Below are 22226 nucleotides of genomic sequence, written 5' to 3'. Positions count from 1 at the left end.
CAATTAAGATTTTCCAATTTTTTTTTTCTATTTATTCCTAATAATGTTCTCGCTTATCTGCCGACTTCCGTGATTTACGATTGGAAACATACTTCCTTCTTACTCTTTTTGGCTATTTCAATCATTTCCTAGTTTATTCATATTTTTTAATTTTGGTCCCAAGGTATTGAAAAATACTTTCTACCAGAAAAAAAAATTATCCATAGTTATTCTAGTCATCTTTTTGCAAAAGTTATATGTATTAATTTTTAATGTACCAAAGAACGACTTTTCTGATTTCAAATAGTGAAAACTAAAAAAGGAGAAACTTTTTAGTCCCACTTGAGCAATAGTACTAAATTTAAACGTAAAATAATAAAGTCTACATTTAAGCAAAGTTTTTTTTAACAAAAAGAGAAATATTTAAACAATTGCTTTTATTTGGTAACACTATTGGCCTATATATTTATTAACCAAAGCTTTTGGTGACACCATTCATCGCTCTCACTGTTCTATAGAAAGTAGCAGCAACCAAACAAAGCACACACAGAAACATTCAAAACACACACTTCCATTTCTTTTCCTATATATGTACACAAGTACACTTGTGAGTAGTACTAAGTACTAGTTTCTACATCTAATATTACACATGTTAAAAAAACACTTACTACTAATTGCTTTTCTGAGAAATTAAGGTGGTCGAGAAAAAAAAAAAAATCTGTTACAGCTATGGCTAACAATCCATCAGAGGGTCCTGATGATTTCTTTGACCAAATCTTGGGATTCCCAGCTTATAACGGAGCAGAAACCAATTTGGCGGGAAATGATGCCGGAGCAATTCCGCCGGCGATGATGCTGCAGCTAAACTCCGGCGATGCGTCGGGTCAGTTTTCCGGAATGGGTCTTGGTGTTGGACTAGGTGGTGGTGGTGGGTTCCATCATCCATCTCAGTCGGGTTCTTTTCCATTGGGGTTGAGTTTAGAGGGAGGGAAAAGTGGATTTATGAAGATGGATGATGTTTCAGCAGTACCTGGAAGGAGATTTAGAGATGATGTTGTTGATAGCAGAGCTTCTTCTTCTGTCAAACCTGTAACTATTACTCCTTCTACTTCAGGCTCTAATCCTTTTTAATCTCATAAAAAACTTCTAAATTTGGAAACGATTTAACTTTAATTTTTTTATTTTATCTTTGATCACAAGCACTTATAGCTGACATATTTAAGACTAGAAGTTTCAAACTGTTACTTAGTATATCTTTTTTTTTGGTTTTTGGTTTTTAGCTTCTTGCTTTGTTCTTGGTTGCCTTTGAGAAAAATGACTAACTTTACTGTGATAATCTGTTTTTTTTTTCTTGGAACTTTTTTTAGCAAGTTGGTGTAGAGTGTTCTGCTAGAAAGTTTTTACCTTTATGCTTTTTGTTGTTTTCCTAATTTTTCTGAATTTATTTCTCGTTTAAAACTGGCATTTGTTAGCTCCACGTTATTTTTGGGAATAAAAAATACAGATGGGAAAAGTTCAGGATTTAAGTTATGTACTGTGGTAGTGCGTAGTATTTTTTTTTTTTTTTTTGGACTGTCAGTATAATTTACCTGTAATATTGCAGGTTATTACTCTAATCAACATACCAAGCTTGCTCTGAAGATTTACATGTTGTAATAGGTCTAACTTAATCTATAGTGTAAACAATCAATATGCACAAAACTTAAACTCAAAGGTTTATGTATTTGGTTGGTAAGTGGAAAGTTCAAAATTCTTACTTTTGTTTTCCCTTTTCTGGACTTGGGTGCCTTTAGCCGTGTATAATTTGGAGTAACGAATCAGGTATTTTGAAAAGGAGGGTTATATTTTTTGTATTCAAGCTAGAGGTCACATAGGATAATTTATCTTGAGATTAGCATTGCTATATATAGAAAAGTGGAATTTCAAACACACCTAGAGAAAGGGGCTAGATATGTAAAGATACTTTTTGCCGTTACAAGATGATTAAACCATAGTCCGAGTTCTAAATAAGAAGGAATTTGGCCTTCTACTGAGTGATTTTATCAATCGTTTTCCCTAGATATTATCACGAGTAATATGGCAAGGTTCAATATTTACAGGGTTTTCATGGCCAACCGATGCCTTCAATGCCACATCCCCCAGCAATACGTCCAAGGGTAAGAGCAAGGCGAGGACAAGCTACTGATCCACACAGCATTGCAGAGAGGGTATGGTTTTCTTACAGCAATTGTGGTCTCTTGTATAGATAATGTGTAGAGTACTCCAAAATTAAGCAAATTATTTTACGAGGGTCATATGTTTTTGTTGCTTCTAATGTTTGGACCAAAGAAAATCATCTCCACTTTTTGGTTTTTTTATGGCTGCAACTTTTCACTATAGATGAATCAGGTTCAATTAAGCTCCTCAGCATGAAAGGTTATTTTTCAAGGGAGATCTTCTAACTAAGTCATGTTATATTCTGTATATTGATAAGAAAATTTTACTTTGTTCATTGTCTCTACAAGCATGAGATGTTCTGAAGTGGCCAGTCCCTAAGCCCAATGATAGTAAGTTGCCAAGAATGTGTTGTTGTAGAATTCAGTTCTATGCTAGGAAGTAAAAATCCTATTTCCAAGCACTGGTGTAAGGCTCAATACTATGTATATAGGCCTGTTTCCTAGCCTTCAATTGCTGTTACTTTACTATTCTAACAGATTATATTTTTTAAACGCAGTTACGTAGAGAGAGGATAGCAGAAAGAATTAGAGCATTGCAAGAGTTGGTTCCCAGTGTCAATAAGGTCAGTTTTCTTTCTTTTACATAGTGAACCCAATTTCACTTACTGTGAACATCCTTTTGAAAAGACATAAAGGAAGAGGGTAAAACATCTTTCTTGTCACCGTTTTCATTTGTGGGCTTTATGCATATGCGCAGGGTTCAGAAATGATGGAACAATATTTGATAAAATTAGTAGCACTGGCAACTCCCAACTTTTTTGGATCTGTTCAAGTTATGATGCTTTTATTGATAGAGAATCAATAGGGACTTATAAAATGAAGAACTAAAGAACTCTTCTGTTCCTAAATAGTAGCGGCACATGGATATAACTTTCCCGTTTGTACAGTTTTCCACTATTCTTGTGTGTCTTTTAATTTGCGGGAAGAGTGTAAAAACATGAAATTGATTTGTTAGGTAACTTCATGTCCCGTTATTTCCTTCCCTAATTCCGTAGATTATGAGGATACTGCATGATGTTGTTTCTGGTCTCCATTTTTAGCTCGATAGTTACTATTAGAAGGCATACATTTGGATATTTCAGTATAGTAAGACATGTTATATTAAGCAGTTGATGCTCATTTACGAAGATTACAACAACTTCCAAATGCTGAAAATGTGCAAAGTTGGTGAAGTCTTAAACTGTTGCATGCTCAACGAAAGTGACCTGTGTTTCAAAGTTGCCAACAGATGTCACAGAAAAGAAGTCTATCAATAAGTAAAATCAATACTGCATCATTTTCATTAACTATATTAACTCCCACATTTCCATCAGAGATTGTCAGCACAAATTAACTATATTTGGCATGTTATGGTTACTGTGATTTTAACATTCTGTTAAGTTTGGTATGTCAGTATTCATCAACTGTTATTTCCTTTTTCTGTTGGTCTTGCAGACTGATAGAGCCGTAATGCTTGATGAAATTGTAGATTATGTCAAGTTCCTACGCCTGCAAGTGAAGGTACGTTAAACCAAAGTCTTTTCAAAAGTTTCAGTCAGGGATCAGTCTAAACATTTTGAATCTATTGATGTTAATTTGGGTTGAGAAACTACTTCAGAAATGCATGTTGGTATTACCAATAAATATTCACAAGCTCCACATGACTAGTATTAAATTTAGCAAATATGTCGTGAATGTAGCACTCCCAAGGTGCAGAAACTAGAATCTTGGCATGCTTAGAATTTCTGCATATAATTTCTTAAACTATAATTCTCTCTACGTAATATTCGTTCACTTTGCCTTAAATTTCCTTCTGTAGAGCATAGTACTTTAGATCTATGTTTTTGCATTGCCCTTTTCAGTGGATTTTCGTTTCAAGAAATGTTCCCATGTCATTCTTGTGTGTAGCATTTACCTCACGGCGATCCTACAGCCCAGTTTGTTGTCTGCAGTGCCAAATTATACTTGGTTGAATTTGATGTCTATATGTTTAAATATTGGTTAGTGAACAGCTTCCCTTTAAGTATGGTGTTGAAAGGAAGTTTAGCGGGTAGAAACCTATCTGATAATTTACTTGGAAAAAAATAGTGAAATGAGATGCCATAAAGGATCTCCACTCAAAGTTACCTTTCCTCTTTTGAGGGGTTAGCACTAGATTTCTTCCTTTTGTTTTCTCCTCCTTTTGAATCAGTACTTTTTTTGCATTATTGAGCTTCTTGGTACTTTTTCTTAAGTTATAAAATAATATATGATGCTACAGGTGTTGAGTATGAGTAGGTTGGGAGGAGCTGGTGCAGTGGCACCACTTGTTACAGACATTCCAATATCATCAGTAGAGGTTCTTTTTATTTAATTATAATAAACTGATTAGACTTCTTTTTGTTCTGAATTGTCCACCCTATCACTTAAAATACTTTTTTTATATCCTTTTTTTGTGGCTTGTCTTATTTAGGAAGAGAGCAGTGAAGGTGGAAATAACCAACCAGCCTGGGAAAAGTGGTCAAGTGATGGTACAGAAAGGCAAGTGGCCAAACTTATGGAAGAAAATGTTGGTTCTGCAATGCAATTTCTTCAGTCTAAGGCACTCTGTATTATGCCTATTTCTCTTGCATCAGCAATTTACCACTCTCAACCACCAGATACATCAAGTCTTATTAAGCCAGAAACTAATCCTCCTTCTTAGAGACCCTTATTAGAAAGCTGGCTCGGACGTCACGGTTATTTAAAAAAAAAGAAAAAACCCCTCATTAGAAAGGTGACAACGTGCTAATGGCCCTGAGAATTTTCTCTGGGAGTTGATGGTCCCACAGCTATGGTTCCTATTTTTACTTATTAAGTACTATTTACCTTTGTTGAAAGACAGGGTTCAATGTTATGTATAAAGTAACCTTTTTTCTGTCATTGATATGATATATAATTCAAGCAGAAGAAGAGAAATTGTCAAAGTTCTGCTCATGTGATGTGTTTTGTTGAGTAAAAGAAATGAATGGTGGGACTAGAGGATATAGTGGTGGATGTAGAAGCACTTGTATGGTGGGGACTCTCTGTTTTGTTAGTGGAAATTGGGGCCCTTTTGGTACATAAACTATGACAATCTGTATGTAATAAATTAAATGTAATGTATTTCAGTGCTGGTGACAATAATAGTAATTTTTTTGTTTGCACCGTGTGATTGAGTGGCCTAATGGTCAATTGCTTAGTGTTCAACAAAGTGAGACGAAAATTATGAGAGATTACGATTCAAATTTCGAAAGCAAAAATTTTATCTTTTTCTCTTTGCCTATCCAGAGTTACTCGGTATTATGTTGTGGAAGTAGTAAATATTAGTGAAATAGTTGAGATGTTCTAAATTACTCCCTTCATTCTAATTTAATTTATGCGATGTAGTTTGAATCAGAATTTAACAAAATAAATAAAGATGTTTGAAATTTGTGATTAAAACATGTCGTAGCATCTCTGCTTTTGAAATTTGTGGTATCAAAACATGTTAACATTAGCTTTGAGTTCATTGTTGTTCTTTCTGGTTCTCCTTTAAAAGGGGTCGTGGGGGAAAGCCCCAGCCTCCCTACATGCATTAAGCGACGACGGCTCAAATGAAGCATTGCGACACGGATGGGAATGCTACGAAAGATAGGGTCGAGTCTGATACATCAACCATCTACTCAATATCCTTGTACGAGTCCACAATGACTATACGAGATGAACCTTGGTTTGGTGAATTGAAGTTGGCCTTAAGTGTAATAGGACTCCTAGTAACTGCGCGCGATCGTAAACTGAGGTGCTCCCCGCCGGTTGTTGGAACGACGCGAGCCGGGCCGGGCCGGATCTCGATTCAGAAAGATGAAGGGCCCAAAATTCTAAATAGGGAGTTACAAATTCCCCATATCATCGGGGCGGAAAACGAATCGACATCTCGATGTGATACAGCCCTTTCGATTTTAGTTGGGAAAGAACGGCGAAGTCCATCCGAATCGTCCAATGAAGAATAAGAGGAGAGCAGTAAAAATATGTCATTCTTTTTAGAACAGATTAGAAATAAAATTGTGTCATACAAACTGAAACGGATTAAGTAATTCTAGTAATATCCTTATAAAGTAGTAGTTTTTGTTGTCCCCTGACCTAAGATTTATAGTACAAGATAATTTTTTTTTTAAAAAAGGGTCTTAATTTTGGAGTCCGGAACCTAAATGTTGCTTTTTTGGGCTCAAAATACATAAATAGGTGGGACAAAAAATTTAGTGACCAAAGTATATAAAACGCAGTTTTGAACCACGTCCGTTTGGGACGTTAAGGTAAAACGTGTTTCAAAACTGCGTTTTATTAAAACGCCTTTTTTAAATACGTTTTACCTGTTTTGTCGGCCCACCAATAACTCTTCTGTATTTAACTGACATAACAATAATTCAAATATGTAAAACGCTCGATAAATTTTTTTCTTGTTAAATTCTCAAGCTTTTTTTTTCATAATGTCTGAAGAGCGAAAAGTAAGGGTTTCATTATATTGGGAGGGGGGGGGGGGATGAGGTTGTGGTGGCGAATAACTCAGTGAGCTATAGTTTATCTCCAGAGAGTCATGTTAAGTTTCCACTTACAATGGAGTAAAGATAGACAGGTATCGTTGTTATGCAATAAAATGAGGTTGAGCAAACGTTCGATGAATCTTAAAATAACCGGAAGATATCCGTATTTTATGACTCCGCAAGGGGTTGCTTGTTACGCTGAGTTTTACATCGAGGATAATGAAACTCTGAGAGATTTTTTAAGGACTCCGGATGAAAACCGGGAACTTATTTTGATAAAAATGTTGGAAATGTACGTGAAGGTTGAAGACGTTCGCAATAATGAGGTTGCGCAAAGCAGGGATAACCCTCAACTATCGGGTGGTTATTCTGGAGCAGTTTTAGCCGAACAGGTTCCGGCTGAAAGAGTTTGGCCGGATCTAAACTTATCTCCACGGGTGAACGAAGAGCGAGGAAATAATTCCTCTCCTACTATACATAATCCACAAGACGACTGGTAAACTTTAATTTTACTTTGTGTTACGATGTTTGTTTTTGTTGTAGTGAATTTGTATTGACACTCATATATTCCACAGAGGGTACCGTCTAGATATGAATTTTACAAGTTATGAACCCACGCCCAGTTGGAATATACGTAGTATTGGTGTGTTGGATCACGATGGTCCATCCGGGAGTCATCACCAACAGGATAATGTCCATCATGGAATGTCAACACATTACGACTTTTAAGTGAAGTGATACAGCTATATGTAAAGTATTTATCAATTTAAGTAGCTTATTATTTTGTTGTTTGTGTAGTGAAAACGACCAACTTGATGGTCCTGTCCTCCCTCAGTTGCCCGTAGACGACATATTTACTCGGGATTTGGTAGATGCGCAGAGTCAGGAAGATAATAGTGATTATAACAAAAATGCCGACGAGTCTAGAGATGACACACCCTTCCCCGATGAGGGTGATGATGAGGAGGAAGAGAATGCCGAACCTGAGCTGACGAAGGAGCATGCTCCACCCCCCGTTAGACCAAAAGTGTACAAGTCCCGCGTGCCGTTTCATTCAAGGCATATTCCCTACCTTGATAATTTGCCAAGTATGCCGGATGTGGATGCCCTCACAAGGGATCTTGACGAAATTCAGACAGCAATGTGGGATGAGTCTAGACCAACAGTGCTGGCAAAGGGCATGCTTTTTCCTGATAAAGCTCACCTAACCAGGGCTACAAAAATGTACAGCGTAAGAGAGTGTCGTGAGATGATGGTATGGGATTCAATTCTGGATGTATACAAGGTTGTTTGCCGTAGATGGTTTACGGGTTGTCACTGGATGCTGCGTGCGAGCAAGAAGGAAACAGGGTTGTGGAAAGTGGGTAAATATATTGGCACCCACAATTGAGAAATGAACACATTTAATGGGAATCACTTCAACTTGGATATTGACTTGATTTCTCTTCAACCGATTCCACACATTGAAGCGTCCATAAGGTACAAGATCAATGAGTGTATTACATCTGTCCACCAGAAATATGGGTGTACTATTACCAAAAGAAAGTCATATCTCGGGCGCAAACGTGCATTTGAAATTGTTTATGGTGACTGGGATAAGTCATTTGCATCTCTACCCAGGTACATGGCCGCATTGAAACACTTTAACCCCGTGACTGTTGTTGAATGGAAGCTTGAGCGGAGTGCAGGAATATCGGAATATATATTCAGATACGTGTTCTGGGCATTTAAACCAGCAATTGATGGTTTTGTGCATTGCCGTCCGATAATTTCCATAGACGGAACTCATGTCTATGGAAAGTATGATATTAAGTTGTTTATCGCCATTGCAGTATATGCCAATGGACAAATATTTCCACTAGCTTTTGCCATATGTGCCAATGAAAGCCAAGAGGCGTGGACGCTATTTTTGAACCACTTGAAGCAGCATGTTGTCAAACAACGTTCAGGTATTTGTCTAATATTTGATCAACATGGTGGTATATTAAGTTCTGTAGAGCATTTGCCTGAATGGCAGGAACCCTATGCATACCACCGTTATTGTGTGAGGCACCTGAAGGCCAATTTCCAGAAGAAATATCCCAACAAGGACTTGCATGATTTAATGTGGATGGTTGCAACTGATCACCAGGAGTGCAATTCAGGAGGCACATGGAATCGATCCGGCAGTTAGACGAAAGAGCCTATCATTGGTTGATGCGACATGAGCTTCACAAGTGGACATTGCATGCGGATGGTGGCAGACGATGGGGAACCCTGACTACAAATGTGTCGGAGTCTTTCAACGGGTTATTGAAGTCTGCACGTGGATTGCCTGTCACTGCCATGGTGCGGATTTCATTCAAACAGATGGCGGAGAGGTTTGTTGAAAGGCATAGAGGTGCATCGGAATTGATGGAGAGGCGTGTTGAGTTTATGCCAATACCAATGAAAAGATTTGAGAAATACAGGAGGCGAGCACATTGGCATTCATTTTTACAGTATTGCAACGAGCGAAATATTTTTGAAGTCCGCACCGCTATCCATCAACACCGGGGGAATAATATACACACCGTAAATGAAGCCAGCAGGTTGTGTTCATGTGGGAAATGGACCATATACCACATGCCGTGCTCACATGCCATGAAGTGCTTTCAACATACAGGTTTAGGGGCAACCAACTATGTTGATAGGCAATACAGTGTTGCTACTTAAATACATATAGTGGGCAGTTGCAGCCAGTGGGTGCTGAGCATTATTGGCCGCCGGAACCATTTTAAATGGTGTGTAACAAGGACTATTCTACATGTGCAAAAAAGAACGGGTATACAGAACCAAATGGATGTTGGTGATACCGTTTATGCGCGTAAATGTGGCATATGCTCGCAAACAGGACACGACCGTCGTAAATGTCCTTCAGCTGGTTTGGGTGGCGGTGTTAATCCAGCTCCTGGTGGAAGTTCATCTAATGTGCCCAACTATGAAGGATACATGTAGTGTTTTGTTTTCGTAATGTTTTTTGTAATAAGTGTATGTACTTGTTTATGTTGCAAGATGTATCAAATAAAATTATGTTTCCGTTGTTGTTAAATCTTATTGATATTTAATATTTTTCAGTTGAGTAAATTAATGAATTTCTCCCTCCTGTTCATGTAATCAAAAATAGTATTGGATTAAAAAACGGAAAACTTTTACGTTCACTTTCGAGTTTCACTCTAAAATTATTAGAAAACTACACCGTCAGAGGAGGAAGATGTTTGGTAAATAAGTAAATATATATAGCGCGGTAAAATACTATGTTATGTGTGTTGTCTTATCGATCTGAAAAGCTGCCCGACTGTGAAAAAGCTATTTTGTATCAGAAAGAGTCTTTAACACGCAAAGCATAGTGCGGTTAAATACTACATTATGTGTGAATATATATAGTGCGATTAAATACTACGTTATGTGTGTTGTCTTGTCGATTTAAAAAGCTGCCTGACTGCAAAAAAGCTATTTTGTATCCGAGAATCTTTAACACGCAAAGCATACCGCGGTTAAATACTACGTTATGTGTGTTGTCTTGTCGATCTGAAAAGTTGCCTGCCTGCGAAAAAGCTGTTTTGTATCCGAAAGAATCTTTAACACGCGAAGCAGAGCGCGGTTAAATACTACGTTATGTGTTAGCATAGCGCGGTTAAATACTACGTTATGTGTATTTCCCTGCCTATAAATAACGGGCGCATTCTAGTTATTTTCTGTGATTAACCATAACAAATAGCAAAACTTTTCATAAAAGTAGGGTTTTTTTCACTTAAACAAATGTCTGAACGCATGTATGTACCAATGTGCCAATGTGGCATGTCACACCTCCTTTTTTCTTACTACACCCCGTGAAGGGTATAATAAAGGGAGTTTTTCCAATTAAAGGACAATCGAAACGGGATTCATCTATTAAGAGATTCAGAGTCGCCACTTGGGAGATTTATAGTGTCCCAAGTCACCGGTTTGAATCCCGAATCGAGGAAAGGGTTTGACTCTGTTTAACAGTCCGCGAACCAGAAATCCGAGTAAGGAATTTTGTTAACCCAGGAGAAGGGGTTAGGCATTCCCGAGTTCCGTGGTTCTAGCACGGCCGCTCAACTGTCATATTCGGCTTAAATTATCTGATTTTAAAACAAGTTTTAAACCTATGTGCATTTTCAGCTTTAACCGCTTTTATTCATATTTTTAAAGAGAATTGCAACGCCATTAAAACACGTCTCGAACCACGTCACATAAATGCACCCGTGATTTTTGACATATTTTAACTTCGGTGGGATTCGGATTCGGGTCACATAAATGTGCACCCGAGTTTAGGAAAGTAATATTATTAAACACGCGCCTAAAGCAACTACGCGTTTTGTTAACTTTGCGGGAGGCCATGGAAATTCACTAAATGGCACGTCCCGAGTTNCAAAAAACTTGACATTATTGTACAAAACTAGAAAGTAAAGACGACATAAAAAAATATAACTCAAAATAACTTAAAATAAAAATAAATCTCCTTAAGCAACTCCTGAATGCAGCGGTCCTGGGGTATCTGTCCTGCTCAAACTCCGGTTAGTAAATTCACACCTGTATGAGAAAACTTAAACCAATATTATGTGAGACAATAACATTCTCTATTAGACACATGCAAGACATGGTTGCGATTATTTTTGCAAAATGACTTATTTAGCCAAAAGATGGTTAGAAGTATAAAATTTGGCTAAGACCCCGCAAAGCCAAGAACCTAAGATTTACTAGGAAGACCGGACCCTATGTGGGTTGCCTACGTATCACGCCCCGAAGGACGAGAATCAGGTATGGTAGTTCGGGCAGATTGGATACGGGCGAAAAATTAAACAAACCAACTAACTTAGAGAAAACATATTTTTGTCTTTTCCTTGCAAATGATGAAACATGCAAACTCTTTTTTGGATTTTCTTTTTCCTCTCTTTTTTTGATTTTTTGAAAAATGATAAAAGTGCAAAATCTTTTTGAAATTTCCAAGCTCTCTCTTTTCTTAAATAAAAAAAAGTAACAAAAACACAACTAGGCTCCAATTGCTTTATTTCCACACTTCATCCTCTTTTTTTCCTTTTTTTTTTTGTTTCTTTCCCTCTTTTTTCCATTTTTCAATTTTTCCTTTTTTTCATTTACCCTCAGCTATCATTGGTCCGCCAAATGACCCTTTTCCCCTTAAATAAATGCAACATGTAGCACATAAGATGCATCAAGATGGTCTATTATTTTGGGTATACCTGTCCTAGACGGACCCAACCCCTGTGTTGAGTCCCCTAAGTCAAAATGCACATGATGCAGATAAGCGCTCCTACTAGGGATCCGGCATGAAGTCAAGTTATTCTAGGTTCAAATCCTGGGTATGGGTTCTAGACTGTGTACCCGAGCGGACAACTCGAGTCGAGGAGGGGGCTACGTACCGGGGACCCGCAAGATCGTCCGGCTTAGTAACTTGTCCGGCCTCTTTATTATTTCAAGGTATGACACTAACAGAATAGGGAGTCTCAACCAGTAAGCACATCCCCGGAGGTGAGAAGAGAAGGGTTTCGGCACAGTTTATATATACAGTTCAAATAATATCAAAGCGGTAAAGCATTTAGCACATTTAGCAGGAAAACATGTAGGAAAATCAGATAAAGCCAAACATAACAATTATTCTAAGCTCGCATTCTTAAACCCTGAACCGAAGTTCTGGGTTTGTATCCCCAGCAGAGTCGCCAGAGCTGTCACACCTCCTTTTTTCTTACTACACCCCGTGAAGGGTATAATAAAGGGAGTTTTTCCAACTAAAGCACAATCGAAACGGGATTCATCTATTAAGAGATTCAGAGTCGCTACTTGGGAGATTTATGGTGTCCCAAGTCACCAGTTTGAATCCCGAATCGAGGAAAGGGTTTGACTCTGTTTAACAGTCCGCGAACCAGAAATCCGAGTAAGGAATTCTGTTAACCCGGGAGAAGGGGTTAGGCATTGCCGAGTTCCGTGGTTCTAGCACGGCCGCTTAACTATCATATTCGGCTTAAATTATCTGATTTTAAAAGAAGTTTTAAACCTATGTGCATTTTCAGCTTTAACCGCTTTTGTTCATATTTTTAAAGAGAATTGCAACGCCATTAAAATACGTCTCGAACCACGTCACATAAATGCACCCGTGATTTTTGACATATTTTAACTTCGGTGGGATTCGGATTTGGGTCACATAAATGTGCACCCGAGTTTAGGAAAGTAATATTATTAAACACGCGCCTAAAGCAACTACGCGTTTTGTTAACTTTGCGGGAGGCCATGGAAATTCACTAAATGGCACGTCCCGAGTTCTAAATATTTGTACTCAATCAAAGCTAACTATGGGTGTTCATATTTATTTTCCTAAATTTGAGAATGACCTGCGAGGTTCAGATATTAGACACATGGGAAAAGCCCAAGGCTGGAAGCAACAAAGTAATGAGTTTCTGAAGAAAAAATAAAAATACTTGGGTAACATAACATAATACAACACTTAGCCGACCTAAGCTAACAGATTAAGCCGTATGCATAGCCAAGCATTCTGAACCGTTTTTGTGAAACCCTTTTTTTTCATTTGGATGTTCAAGAACTGTAACTCAGGTCTAACGACTATAACAATCCGCGCACCATTTCCATGTATCAACAAATCAGATTAAACAAACAATTAATTTCGAACCAAAGGTGCAAATCTTGTAGCTATGACAATAATGTTCTTCGGCCACCAATGGATCCCTGATTGAACTCCTAAATATTTTTGCACACTGAAGCTGTGCAAATGATAGACACTCGACACTGTTCAATGCGTGGATGAACACACAGATATGTGCAAAGTGATTAAGCAACATCAACACTTAAACAAGTAGCGTTCCATTAGCCATCCAACAAGCAGCAACAAGCATAGCATGACCATTTATTTCAATTCAAACAATTTGGGAGCTTCATTCACGTACATAAACCTTGAGCAAAGCATATTTTGCATTCACAAATTAATCCTTACATACGTTTTGGAAGATAGAAGAAACAGACTACCTTATTTTTGAGGGATTCAAAGGTAAGACTTTGGAAAAGAGAGGAGTAATAGAGCCCAGCAGCAGGCACCACCATATATAACTCAAAATGGCCTTGAAATCGCATAATAAAGCACAACCAATTCTGAACTCTCAAGAAAGAACTCATTTGTTTACTTTCAGGGATAACCAGCAACAAAACCAAGCAGAATATCCAACATGGGCAATCAGTGCAAGAAGCTGGGAGTTAATCGCAAACCATAACGAAAGACAGTACTTTAATCCCTATTTGGACTGTATTCAAAGCAACCAGAAGTTTACGCACATGATTAAATCTTCATTCTACTATGTACAGGGACTGATAATCTGGTTCAGGCCTTCTTAAAGAGCAATAACACCAACAAGAATGCACATATACATTAGGAAGCTAATCTCAGTTTATTCTGGACTTGGTGACATGCTTACTATAAGATTCTCACAATGATCCAGATTCATACCAAACCTTTAAATCAACCAAGATATTCAGTCAAACATGGTATGGTGTTCTTTCAACCAAGCTAACAAACATCAGTGAGCTTCATTAGGCCTAAGAGTGACAACAACAGATTTCCATTTTTCAAATCCTATATAACTGCATTATTAAAGCTGACATACTCTATAAGGTAATCTCAAGTGAGGGAAATAGTAACATGAGCAATGGTATTCCCTGAACGAGAGGATAGAAAGTTCATGAGCGCAGATATGGAAAGCCGACAAAATTCAACCAAACTTATGCACAAGGAGGCTTCTACCAGATTTCATGGTTTGCTCAGCTTCACATAACTGAACCTCAAACTTTAATTTTAAATCCAAACAATGGCAATCAACAGACTCGAACCAAGGTTTCAGCTACAAAATAGACATAACTCGACAGACTTTACCGAAAATCTCAACTAGTCACAAATCGATAAGAAACTAAATTCGACCTCACTGATAAAGCTCAAATGACAGCAACAATGGAATACAAACTCAGAAATTCCGATAGCTTAAGAACAGCCAAAACAGAGTTACATGGTGAAAAAGAAAATCAAACCTGAAGTCACAAACTTCTGTTAATAGTTACAGCCTTAATAATACGCCTTTCGCCTTCGAATACTAGCGAGATTCAGCAGCAAATCAACAGAACAACAACAGTAAACCCAAGCTTGAACTTCAATTGAGTTTTTCATCTCTTTGGAACTCCAAGACGGACTCAAAAAAAATGGAAAAAAAATGTGTATGCTTCTCTTAACCTTTGAAAGAACTCTTCAAAAAAAGAAAATGGAATCAGAAAACCAGGAGTTTTTTAAGAAACCTTTCAACTTTTCTCCAAATTTTTTTACCTCCCTTCGCTCATTGTAGGCATTACCTATAATATAGGTCTAGGTTTTAGGTGTATTTTTTGTGTATTTGCCAATTAGTCCCTAGGTTTTTTGTGTTAAGTCCTTAGGATCTTTTTTATTTCCTTTTTTTTTCCAAAGAAGAGTCTAGAAGGGTCCCTAGACTACACAATGACTTCTTTTTTTTATTTTTTTTATATTAAAAATAAGATAGAAACACTACACAATGCCAAAGCTAATCCTAATTAATTAAACTAGACATGAAACTATTTTTGTGTTTTGTTTTTTAATTTATGAAAAATGCATAAACTAAAAATATTTTTTATAATTTTAATTTTTCTTGTAATAAAATAAAGTAAAAAGTCAAAATGAGTTGAAATAGCTATATTAGGCCTAAATTGAATATTTACGTGCTAAAATATAAAAAATCTTGGGGAGGGTCAAAAATCACATGTCTACATGGCAAACGTTGTATGTTGGCGGACTGTTGGGATGATGGTGAAGTTGGTCGCAGATACTGGATGTGTGTGAACAGGTTTGGAGGCAACAACGGAAATTTTTGCAATTTTTAGGTATGGTTTGATGAACCCTGTAAGCAGCAATGCTACAAAGAGTTTTTGCAGTATTATCATGATTTGACCAAAAAACAGTGGGAATATGAATGAGAATATAAACGAGAAATTGCGGAGTTGAAGGAGAAACTAGAAGAGGCGGAAGAAGAAAAAATAAGCTGGAAGAGAAATTTAAGTGGTTGGAGCAGATAATAATAGGCGATCATGACTAAACAATGACATGTATGTGTTGAGTGTACTACTTTATCTTTATGTTTCCCGTGTCATGTATTTTTATTAGTTGTACTGAATTTAAATTATGTTAAGTTGCTATGTTTGTGTTTGTGTTGTAGTATTAAAATAAAGAAGAAAAGGGGAAATAAAAACATAATGCGCATCTTATGTAAACATAAGAAATTATTGTTATTATTTACATAAAATAATATTTACATAAAATACAAAAAAAAACAATGTGTCCCACATCCTGTGTGCTTCAATGCAGCCGCTGGCCTGAGACGCATCCCATCCCGCCCGGACACGCTATCAGGATCATCCTCATCACGTCGCCTCTTTATCGCAGGGATGCGCTGCTACATGATCGTCAGTAGTGCTGGCAGGATCGGTAGAAGAGGGGTCGTCGGTCCATCAGCAACCTACAGAAGAATAAGTCAGCTCAGTATATGAAAATATATATTAGTAATGTACGTGATAAGTCAAAAAAATTTTGAATTCACTTACCATTGTCTCGTCGGGCTCCTGAATATAAGCATCCGTCTCATCCTTGTCAGCATGATGAAGCCTTAATAAGAAAATTATAAAGTTATTTATGGCGAATCAATGAGATAAAAACAAATGTAAATTTAATAGTAATACAAACATACCTGCGCCTGTGAAAGATCCCCAGCACCCGTCGACGATGAGCCATAACTCTGCCGGCGCCCACCATCCACATCTCGGGTCGGCCGATCCTCAGCAGCGGTCGATGGGCCTGAAAAGTACTGCTCCTAATCAATTCCGGCAATGCTCGTGCCCGTGATCAACAATGGATCTAACGGGGTCACCTGCGATGCTACTGGAGTGAACGGCAGCTGAAGGCTGAATGACGACAGATCATCTCCGACATCCTTGTCTGGCTGATGGAGGTCACCCGGCAGATCAGCTCCAACATCCTCAACAGGTGCCTCAACGCCCCATTGCTGGGGACCACCTCCTCGCCGGCCCCCACGACTCCGTGGGACAACCCTGCATCGTGGGGCACCCCTGCCTCGTGGGACGCCCTGCCTCGTGATCCCCTCGCTCGTGGGACAATCCTACCTTGATGGTAGTGCTCCGACACCACATAAGTAGGGACGTGCACTAAGCGCTCGTCCTCTTGGGCTCGATGCAGTGTCCGGGCAGCCAACTCTGTAACCTGCCGACCATACTCGTGCAAATTGGCCGCTCCCTCGCCGGCATGCTGCTGCATCTGCAGTCCTAACTGGTGGAATAAATGTAGGCCAATAGCTCGCACAACATGTAAAATATCAATTACGGAACACTAGGTCACAATTATAAGTAAGAATACCAAATAACATACCAGTGCCTCGTGCCTCCTGTGGTGTCAAGTTCATGAACCTGGTTCTTTAACTCAACATTTTTACTTTCACTTTCACTAGCCCTAAGTTCCAGAGTTTTGCGCTTAGCTTTCAAAATCACACACACCTTAGACAACTGTTTGTTTTCATTGTTTAGATCCTCAGATTCATCAATGAAATCCAGGAGTAACTCAGATAACCTTTCTTTAGACAAAAATTTAATCTTGTCTTTGAGATGAATTATACTTACCTCGGATTCCTCATCGGATTCTCCAATTGCCATAAGTGCTTGTTCATCTCCATCTTCATCCTCTGAGTCCTCATCTGAGCTTTCTCCCCAGGCAACAACCATAGCCTTTGTTGATCCTTTGTTCTTCTTGGGTTGAACCTGTTCCTTCTTCATGTTCCTTCGTTCAGCTGTTTCCTTCTTCCATTCAATTTCCCATTGAGGGAAACTTTTGATGTGGTGATTAGTCTTCCCACACTTGTAACACCCCTCATTGGTTTGTTTTTCAGGAACCCTTGGTTTGTCGTAGCTTCCACTTCTTGAAGGACCATTTCCTCTCATTAGGTACTTCTTGAAATCCTTTGTGATCATGGTCATTTCATCCTCCTCTAGATCAGCACCTTCAGTGATTCTGAATGCCATGCTCCTTTCCTTCTTGGGTGCATCCATCTTCATGGTTTGCCTTCTAAGTTCATAGGCAGTGAGATTTCCAATTAGCTCATCCAACTTAAGAGTGGCAATGTTCTTTGATTCCTGAATAGCTGTGATTTTGCTTTCCCAAGAGATTGACAGTACCCTTGTCAAAATCTTCTAACCTTTGTCTTCTTCAATAATAACCCTTCTAAGAGACTTAAGTTCATTTGTCAGTGTGGTGAACCTTGTATACATCTCTTGGATGGTTTCCCCTTCCTTCATGGTGAAATTCTCATATTGGAATACAGCAGTGTTCCTCTGGAGCCCAGCATAAGTCGGACGGCCGAGCAATAATCGGGCAAGCCAGCTATCAACGCGTCGCTGTATGGCGTCCAGATGAACTATTAAGTAACAATAGAAAACGTGAGTATACGCAACACATGTGAAGCTATGACAAGTAAACTTAGATATACATTTACCTCTGCGCCCTCCAGCAAATCCAAGATATCCCTTGATGTTCTAAACGTCAATACCACACAAGAAGGGGGGTGATTTGTGTGGTACCCAATTTTTCGCTTAAACTGCTTCTGGAAGGACCTGGTTCTTCTATGTGTTCCAACTACTACTATTGCGGAATAATAAATACAGAAAATAAAGAACACAAATATTTTACGTGGAAAACACCCAGCTCAAAAGGTGAAAAAACCACGACCTACTACTCAGTAGGATTTTCCCCAACACTTCACTAAATCACTGAGCCAAAACAGCATTTACAAAACTCTTTGTAAACCTAAGGATTACCTCTAATCCCGTTGTAGCAACCAGCCTCTAACTGTTGCGACAACTTCAAGTTAACTCTAACTTGAATACTCAAAATACCTATTACAATTGCTTCTAGTTAAAGCTGAAAGGTACAATATGAAAATACCTACTAAAATTGAACTAGAAATAAAGAAAGACACATAAAACTCTTTATGGAGCTGGTTCTTCAATCTGGTTCATGTAGCTTCAGGTCTGCACACTTGAATCACACACGAACTGCTTGCAAAAAGCCTTGCTATTTTGCTCTCAATTCACGTTTAACTTCTGCGTTTTTGTACAACACTTGTAATGTGAGAATATCCTGCAATTTATAGAGTTAGTAGATGAAGAAATAACTAGAGTTCTGATGCAACTCTTCCTTGGTGGAAGAGTTCTAGTTGATTTCAACTTCTAACTCCTTCCCTATCTTGGATAGTGTTCTCTTTGATTAAGGAGTCCTTCTCCTTATCAATTATGCAACCTTTTCGATCAGGAGATATTGAATATACCAAGTTAAGCTTATCTCCTTCACGTGCAACCCACATGCTCAAATCTGCTCGTTTTTGTGCACCTGAGGAATGGACCTGGTTCATCCTGAGTTCCTTTGTCAATCTTCAAAACTAACCTTTACTTGGGCCAACGAATTCCCCCCTTTTGATGATGACAAACTCTGTGCTTTTCATAAGCTTAGGCCCTGTTTCACCTCAGCTCAACATCGACACAATGTTAGAAACATTTTTCCTTTTTATCACTTATCATCAAGGACCAGGTACATTAGGTTATAAACATCATTGTTCAAAGTGTAAAATATCACTCGTTTAAAGCACAACCTTTTTCCCCCTTTTGGCATCATCGAGAAGTTGCATAAAAATGTGAGATAACCAGATTTTAAAGCTTACTCATGGCCATTGGGGCTACTTCAAATGCAAACATGGATTAATCATCATAGATCAAACTAAAAATTTCTACCATCAAAGAAATATAAACAAACAGTTAGAGAAAAAGGCAGTGAATTTCATTGATGATTGATAAGATTATACCACAGAGCATAAGAAGAAATAAAAATATTGAAAACATGAGCAAAAGAAACAAAAAAGTCCCGAATTGGGTCACTGGTTGATTTACACTAGGCCGGGATTTAAGGCTAGGAAAAGGTAGGGGCTGGGTTATTTGCTTGGAGAAGTTTCAGCATGTCTTGAAGAATTCCATCATTCTTCTCCTTTTCCTTTGCAAGTTCAGCTCTGAGAACATCTCTCTCAGACTGTACCTCAACCAATCGTGTCTTCAGCCTTGCTATCTCAGCATCCTTTGCCTCACTCTCCTGTAATAGAGCTCTGACCTTGCTATTGATAGGTGTCTTTTTAGATGAACCAGGTCCATTAAGAATGACATTGATTTCATAATCGCAAGCAAGCAGAGTATTAACCCCAAAATGATCATTTCTTGTACTAACCTCACACTTCTTCATAGGTACCTTAAAATGTACAAGCACAGTTGTGAGAATGAAACCATAGGGAATGGCATGAGTTTTGGTGCTATTGATAACCCTATCAGTAGGTCCGCGAGGGTTTCCTGTTCAGATGAAACAGGTTCATCTATATTTTTTCAAGTTGAACCAACCCCTCAGCAGCTTTGCCAGACCCACTTCCCCCTATTTTGCTCACACTCTCTTCTATTTCAGTAAATTCCTCTCCCCAAACAACCATTGCACCAGTTTCTTTTATTATACCAACAGGAGTGGGTGAAGAATCAGCCACTCTTGTACCCTTTCCCCTCACAGTACTCCTAGCACCCTTGCTCTCTTTTTCTTTTCCTTTTTATTTTTACCACCAACTTCTCCAGATTGTAGTCTCAACACCTGCTATAGATCCTACCAGTACAAATCCATTCTCTAAATTTGCAGCAACTTCAGAAACTGTCTCAGGAGTAACTTTAGAATCAGAAGATACCTGTTCAGTTTTGGAATACCTACTTTCTTCCCCCTTAGTAGCAGACTTAAATGAATCTTCAGATTTCTGGGATTCTTCTTCCCTACCTGCTTTCAATTGCTTGTTTATTTTCTTGATCTCCTCTCCTTCAGCGAAAATCTTACGAGCCATCATCTTTACTCTACTTTTCTTAGAGATTGGTGTGGTTGAAGCAGTGGTAGAAGGTGTGGAAATGGTTTCCTGTGGTGGTGATGAAGGATTTTCAGAGGTGTTTGACATATCTAGGCTAGGGTATGGAAAAGAAGAGAATTACATTGTGTTTGGAAGATGAAAGAAGAATGAGAGTTTTTGACGGCTTGAGAGAGATGAGGTAAGGAATACACTAAAGCTGATCAATATACAGGGGAATAATTGATGGGATAATTACAGCTTTTCAGACTCTTAGAAGTTTAATCAAACTGAATTCAATTTTGAAGAGACGTTGGAGTGTATCCCTAGAATCTAGGTACTTCCATTCGGTTGGGACTCTTTTGAACGAGACTGGTTCACTTGTAACGGATAAGTCCAAAAGGAGTTTGGTATTTTGTAGGACTCTGCTCATGATCCAAATATAATTATTTCAAATTATGCAGAGTGCAGAAAACATACCGTGTTACCTTAATGAACCAGGTTCTTCACTGATAATTCTCTTGTGTGAGTCTAAATTTGCCAAAATAGAGAAAATATCATTAGAGATTAATGAGTCATTTTAACACATGGCACAAGAGTATACTATGGAAAGTATGAGACTGAGCAAGATTTAATCTAATTATACACAATTTACAGACTTTCTAACCAAATTTGTTTTTTCATTTTTTTTGTTTAACCTTGAACTGGTCCTTTTAGGTGATCTTAATCATCCCTAATTCCATCTTGTTCCTCTCAAAGTGATCTCTACTTAAGGCTTTTGTGAAGATGTCAGCAATTTGCTTGTTAGTAGCACAAAACTCCACAATGATCAAGCTTTTCTCATAGTTGTCCCTCAAAAATGGTGCCTAACATCTATGTGCTTAGTTCTCTTATGATGAATCGGGTTCTTTGTCATACTAATAGCACTAGTGTTATCACAAAAAAATAGGGATGCAACCAACATCAATTCCAAAGTTCAATAATGGTTGTTTGATCCATAACAATTGAGCACAACATGAAGCAGCAACAACATACTCAGCTTCAGCAGTAGATAAGGCCATTGAATTTTGCTTTTTGGTAGCCCATGACACAAGACATGAACCAAGGAAGTGTGCCATACCTGAGGTGCTCTTCCTATCCACTAGAAAACCTGCATAATCAGCATCAACATATTCTACTAGATTGAAATTGCTACCTTTGGATACCAAAGACACAAATCAGTGGTGCCTTTCAAATATCTTAGTATCCTCTTGACAACAGACAAATGAGACTCTTTAGGATTAGCCTGAAAGCGAGCACAAAGCCCTACACTGAAAACAATGTCAGGTCTGCTAGCAGTAAGATACAAGAGTGAACCAATCATACCCCTATACAACTTTTGATCAACTGATGAACCAGGTTCATCAACATCTAATTTAGTGGATGTTGAAATAAGAGTGTCAATTTCTTTAGATGTTTCTTCCTGGTTTTGTTACTAAGGAATAGGTTCATGGACA

At 38.2% G+C, this 22226-nt stretch overlaps 1 protein-coding gene across 1 annotated transcript; it reads left to right on the top strand.

Annotated features, from left to right (window-relative positions):
* On the top strand, positions 401–5338 carry LOC109227299 (transcription factor UNE12). The gene is made up of 6 exons (XM_019392413.1): positions 401–1068; positions 2079–2186; positions 2693–2758; positions 3630–3695; positions 4435–4512; positions 4627–5338. Exons 1-6 carry the CDS (start codon positions 709–711, stop codon positions 4855–4857), a joined length of 909 nt encoding a protein of 302 aa, XP_019247958.1. The 5' UTR covers positions 401–708; the 3' UTR covers positions 4858–5338.

The sequence above is a fragment of the Nicotiana attenuata genome, chromosome 1 (genome assembly GCF_001879085.1).
Source record: "Nicotiana attenuata strain UT chromosome 1, NIATTr2, whole genome shotgun sequence".
Taxonomy (NCBI): Eukaryota; Viridiplantae; Streptophyta; class Magnoliopsida; order Solanales; family Solanaceae; genus Nicotiana; species Nicotiana attenuata.
The sequence above is the reverse complement of the archived record's forward strand: the minus strand, read 5'-3'. Positions and strand labels throughout refer to the sequence as shown.

Coding starts and splice junctions, on each gene's coding strand:
- LOC109227299 (XM_019392413.1), top strand. CDS start 709: ATGGCTAACAATCCATCAGAGGGTCCTGATGATTTCTTTGACCAAATC. Junction 1,069..2,078: donor CTTCTTCTTCTGTCAAACCT/GTAACTATTACT, acceptor CAATATTTACAG/GGTTTTCATGGCCAACCGAT. Junction 2,187..2,692: donor CACACAGCATTGCAGAGAGG/GTATGGTTTTCT, acceptor TTTTAAACGCAG/TTACGTAGAGAGAGGATAGC.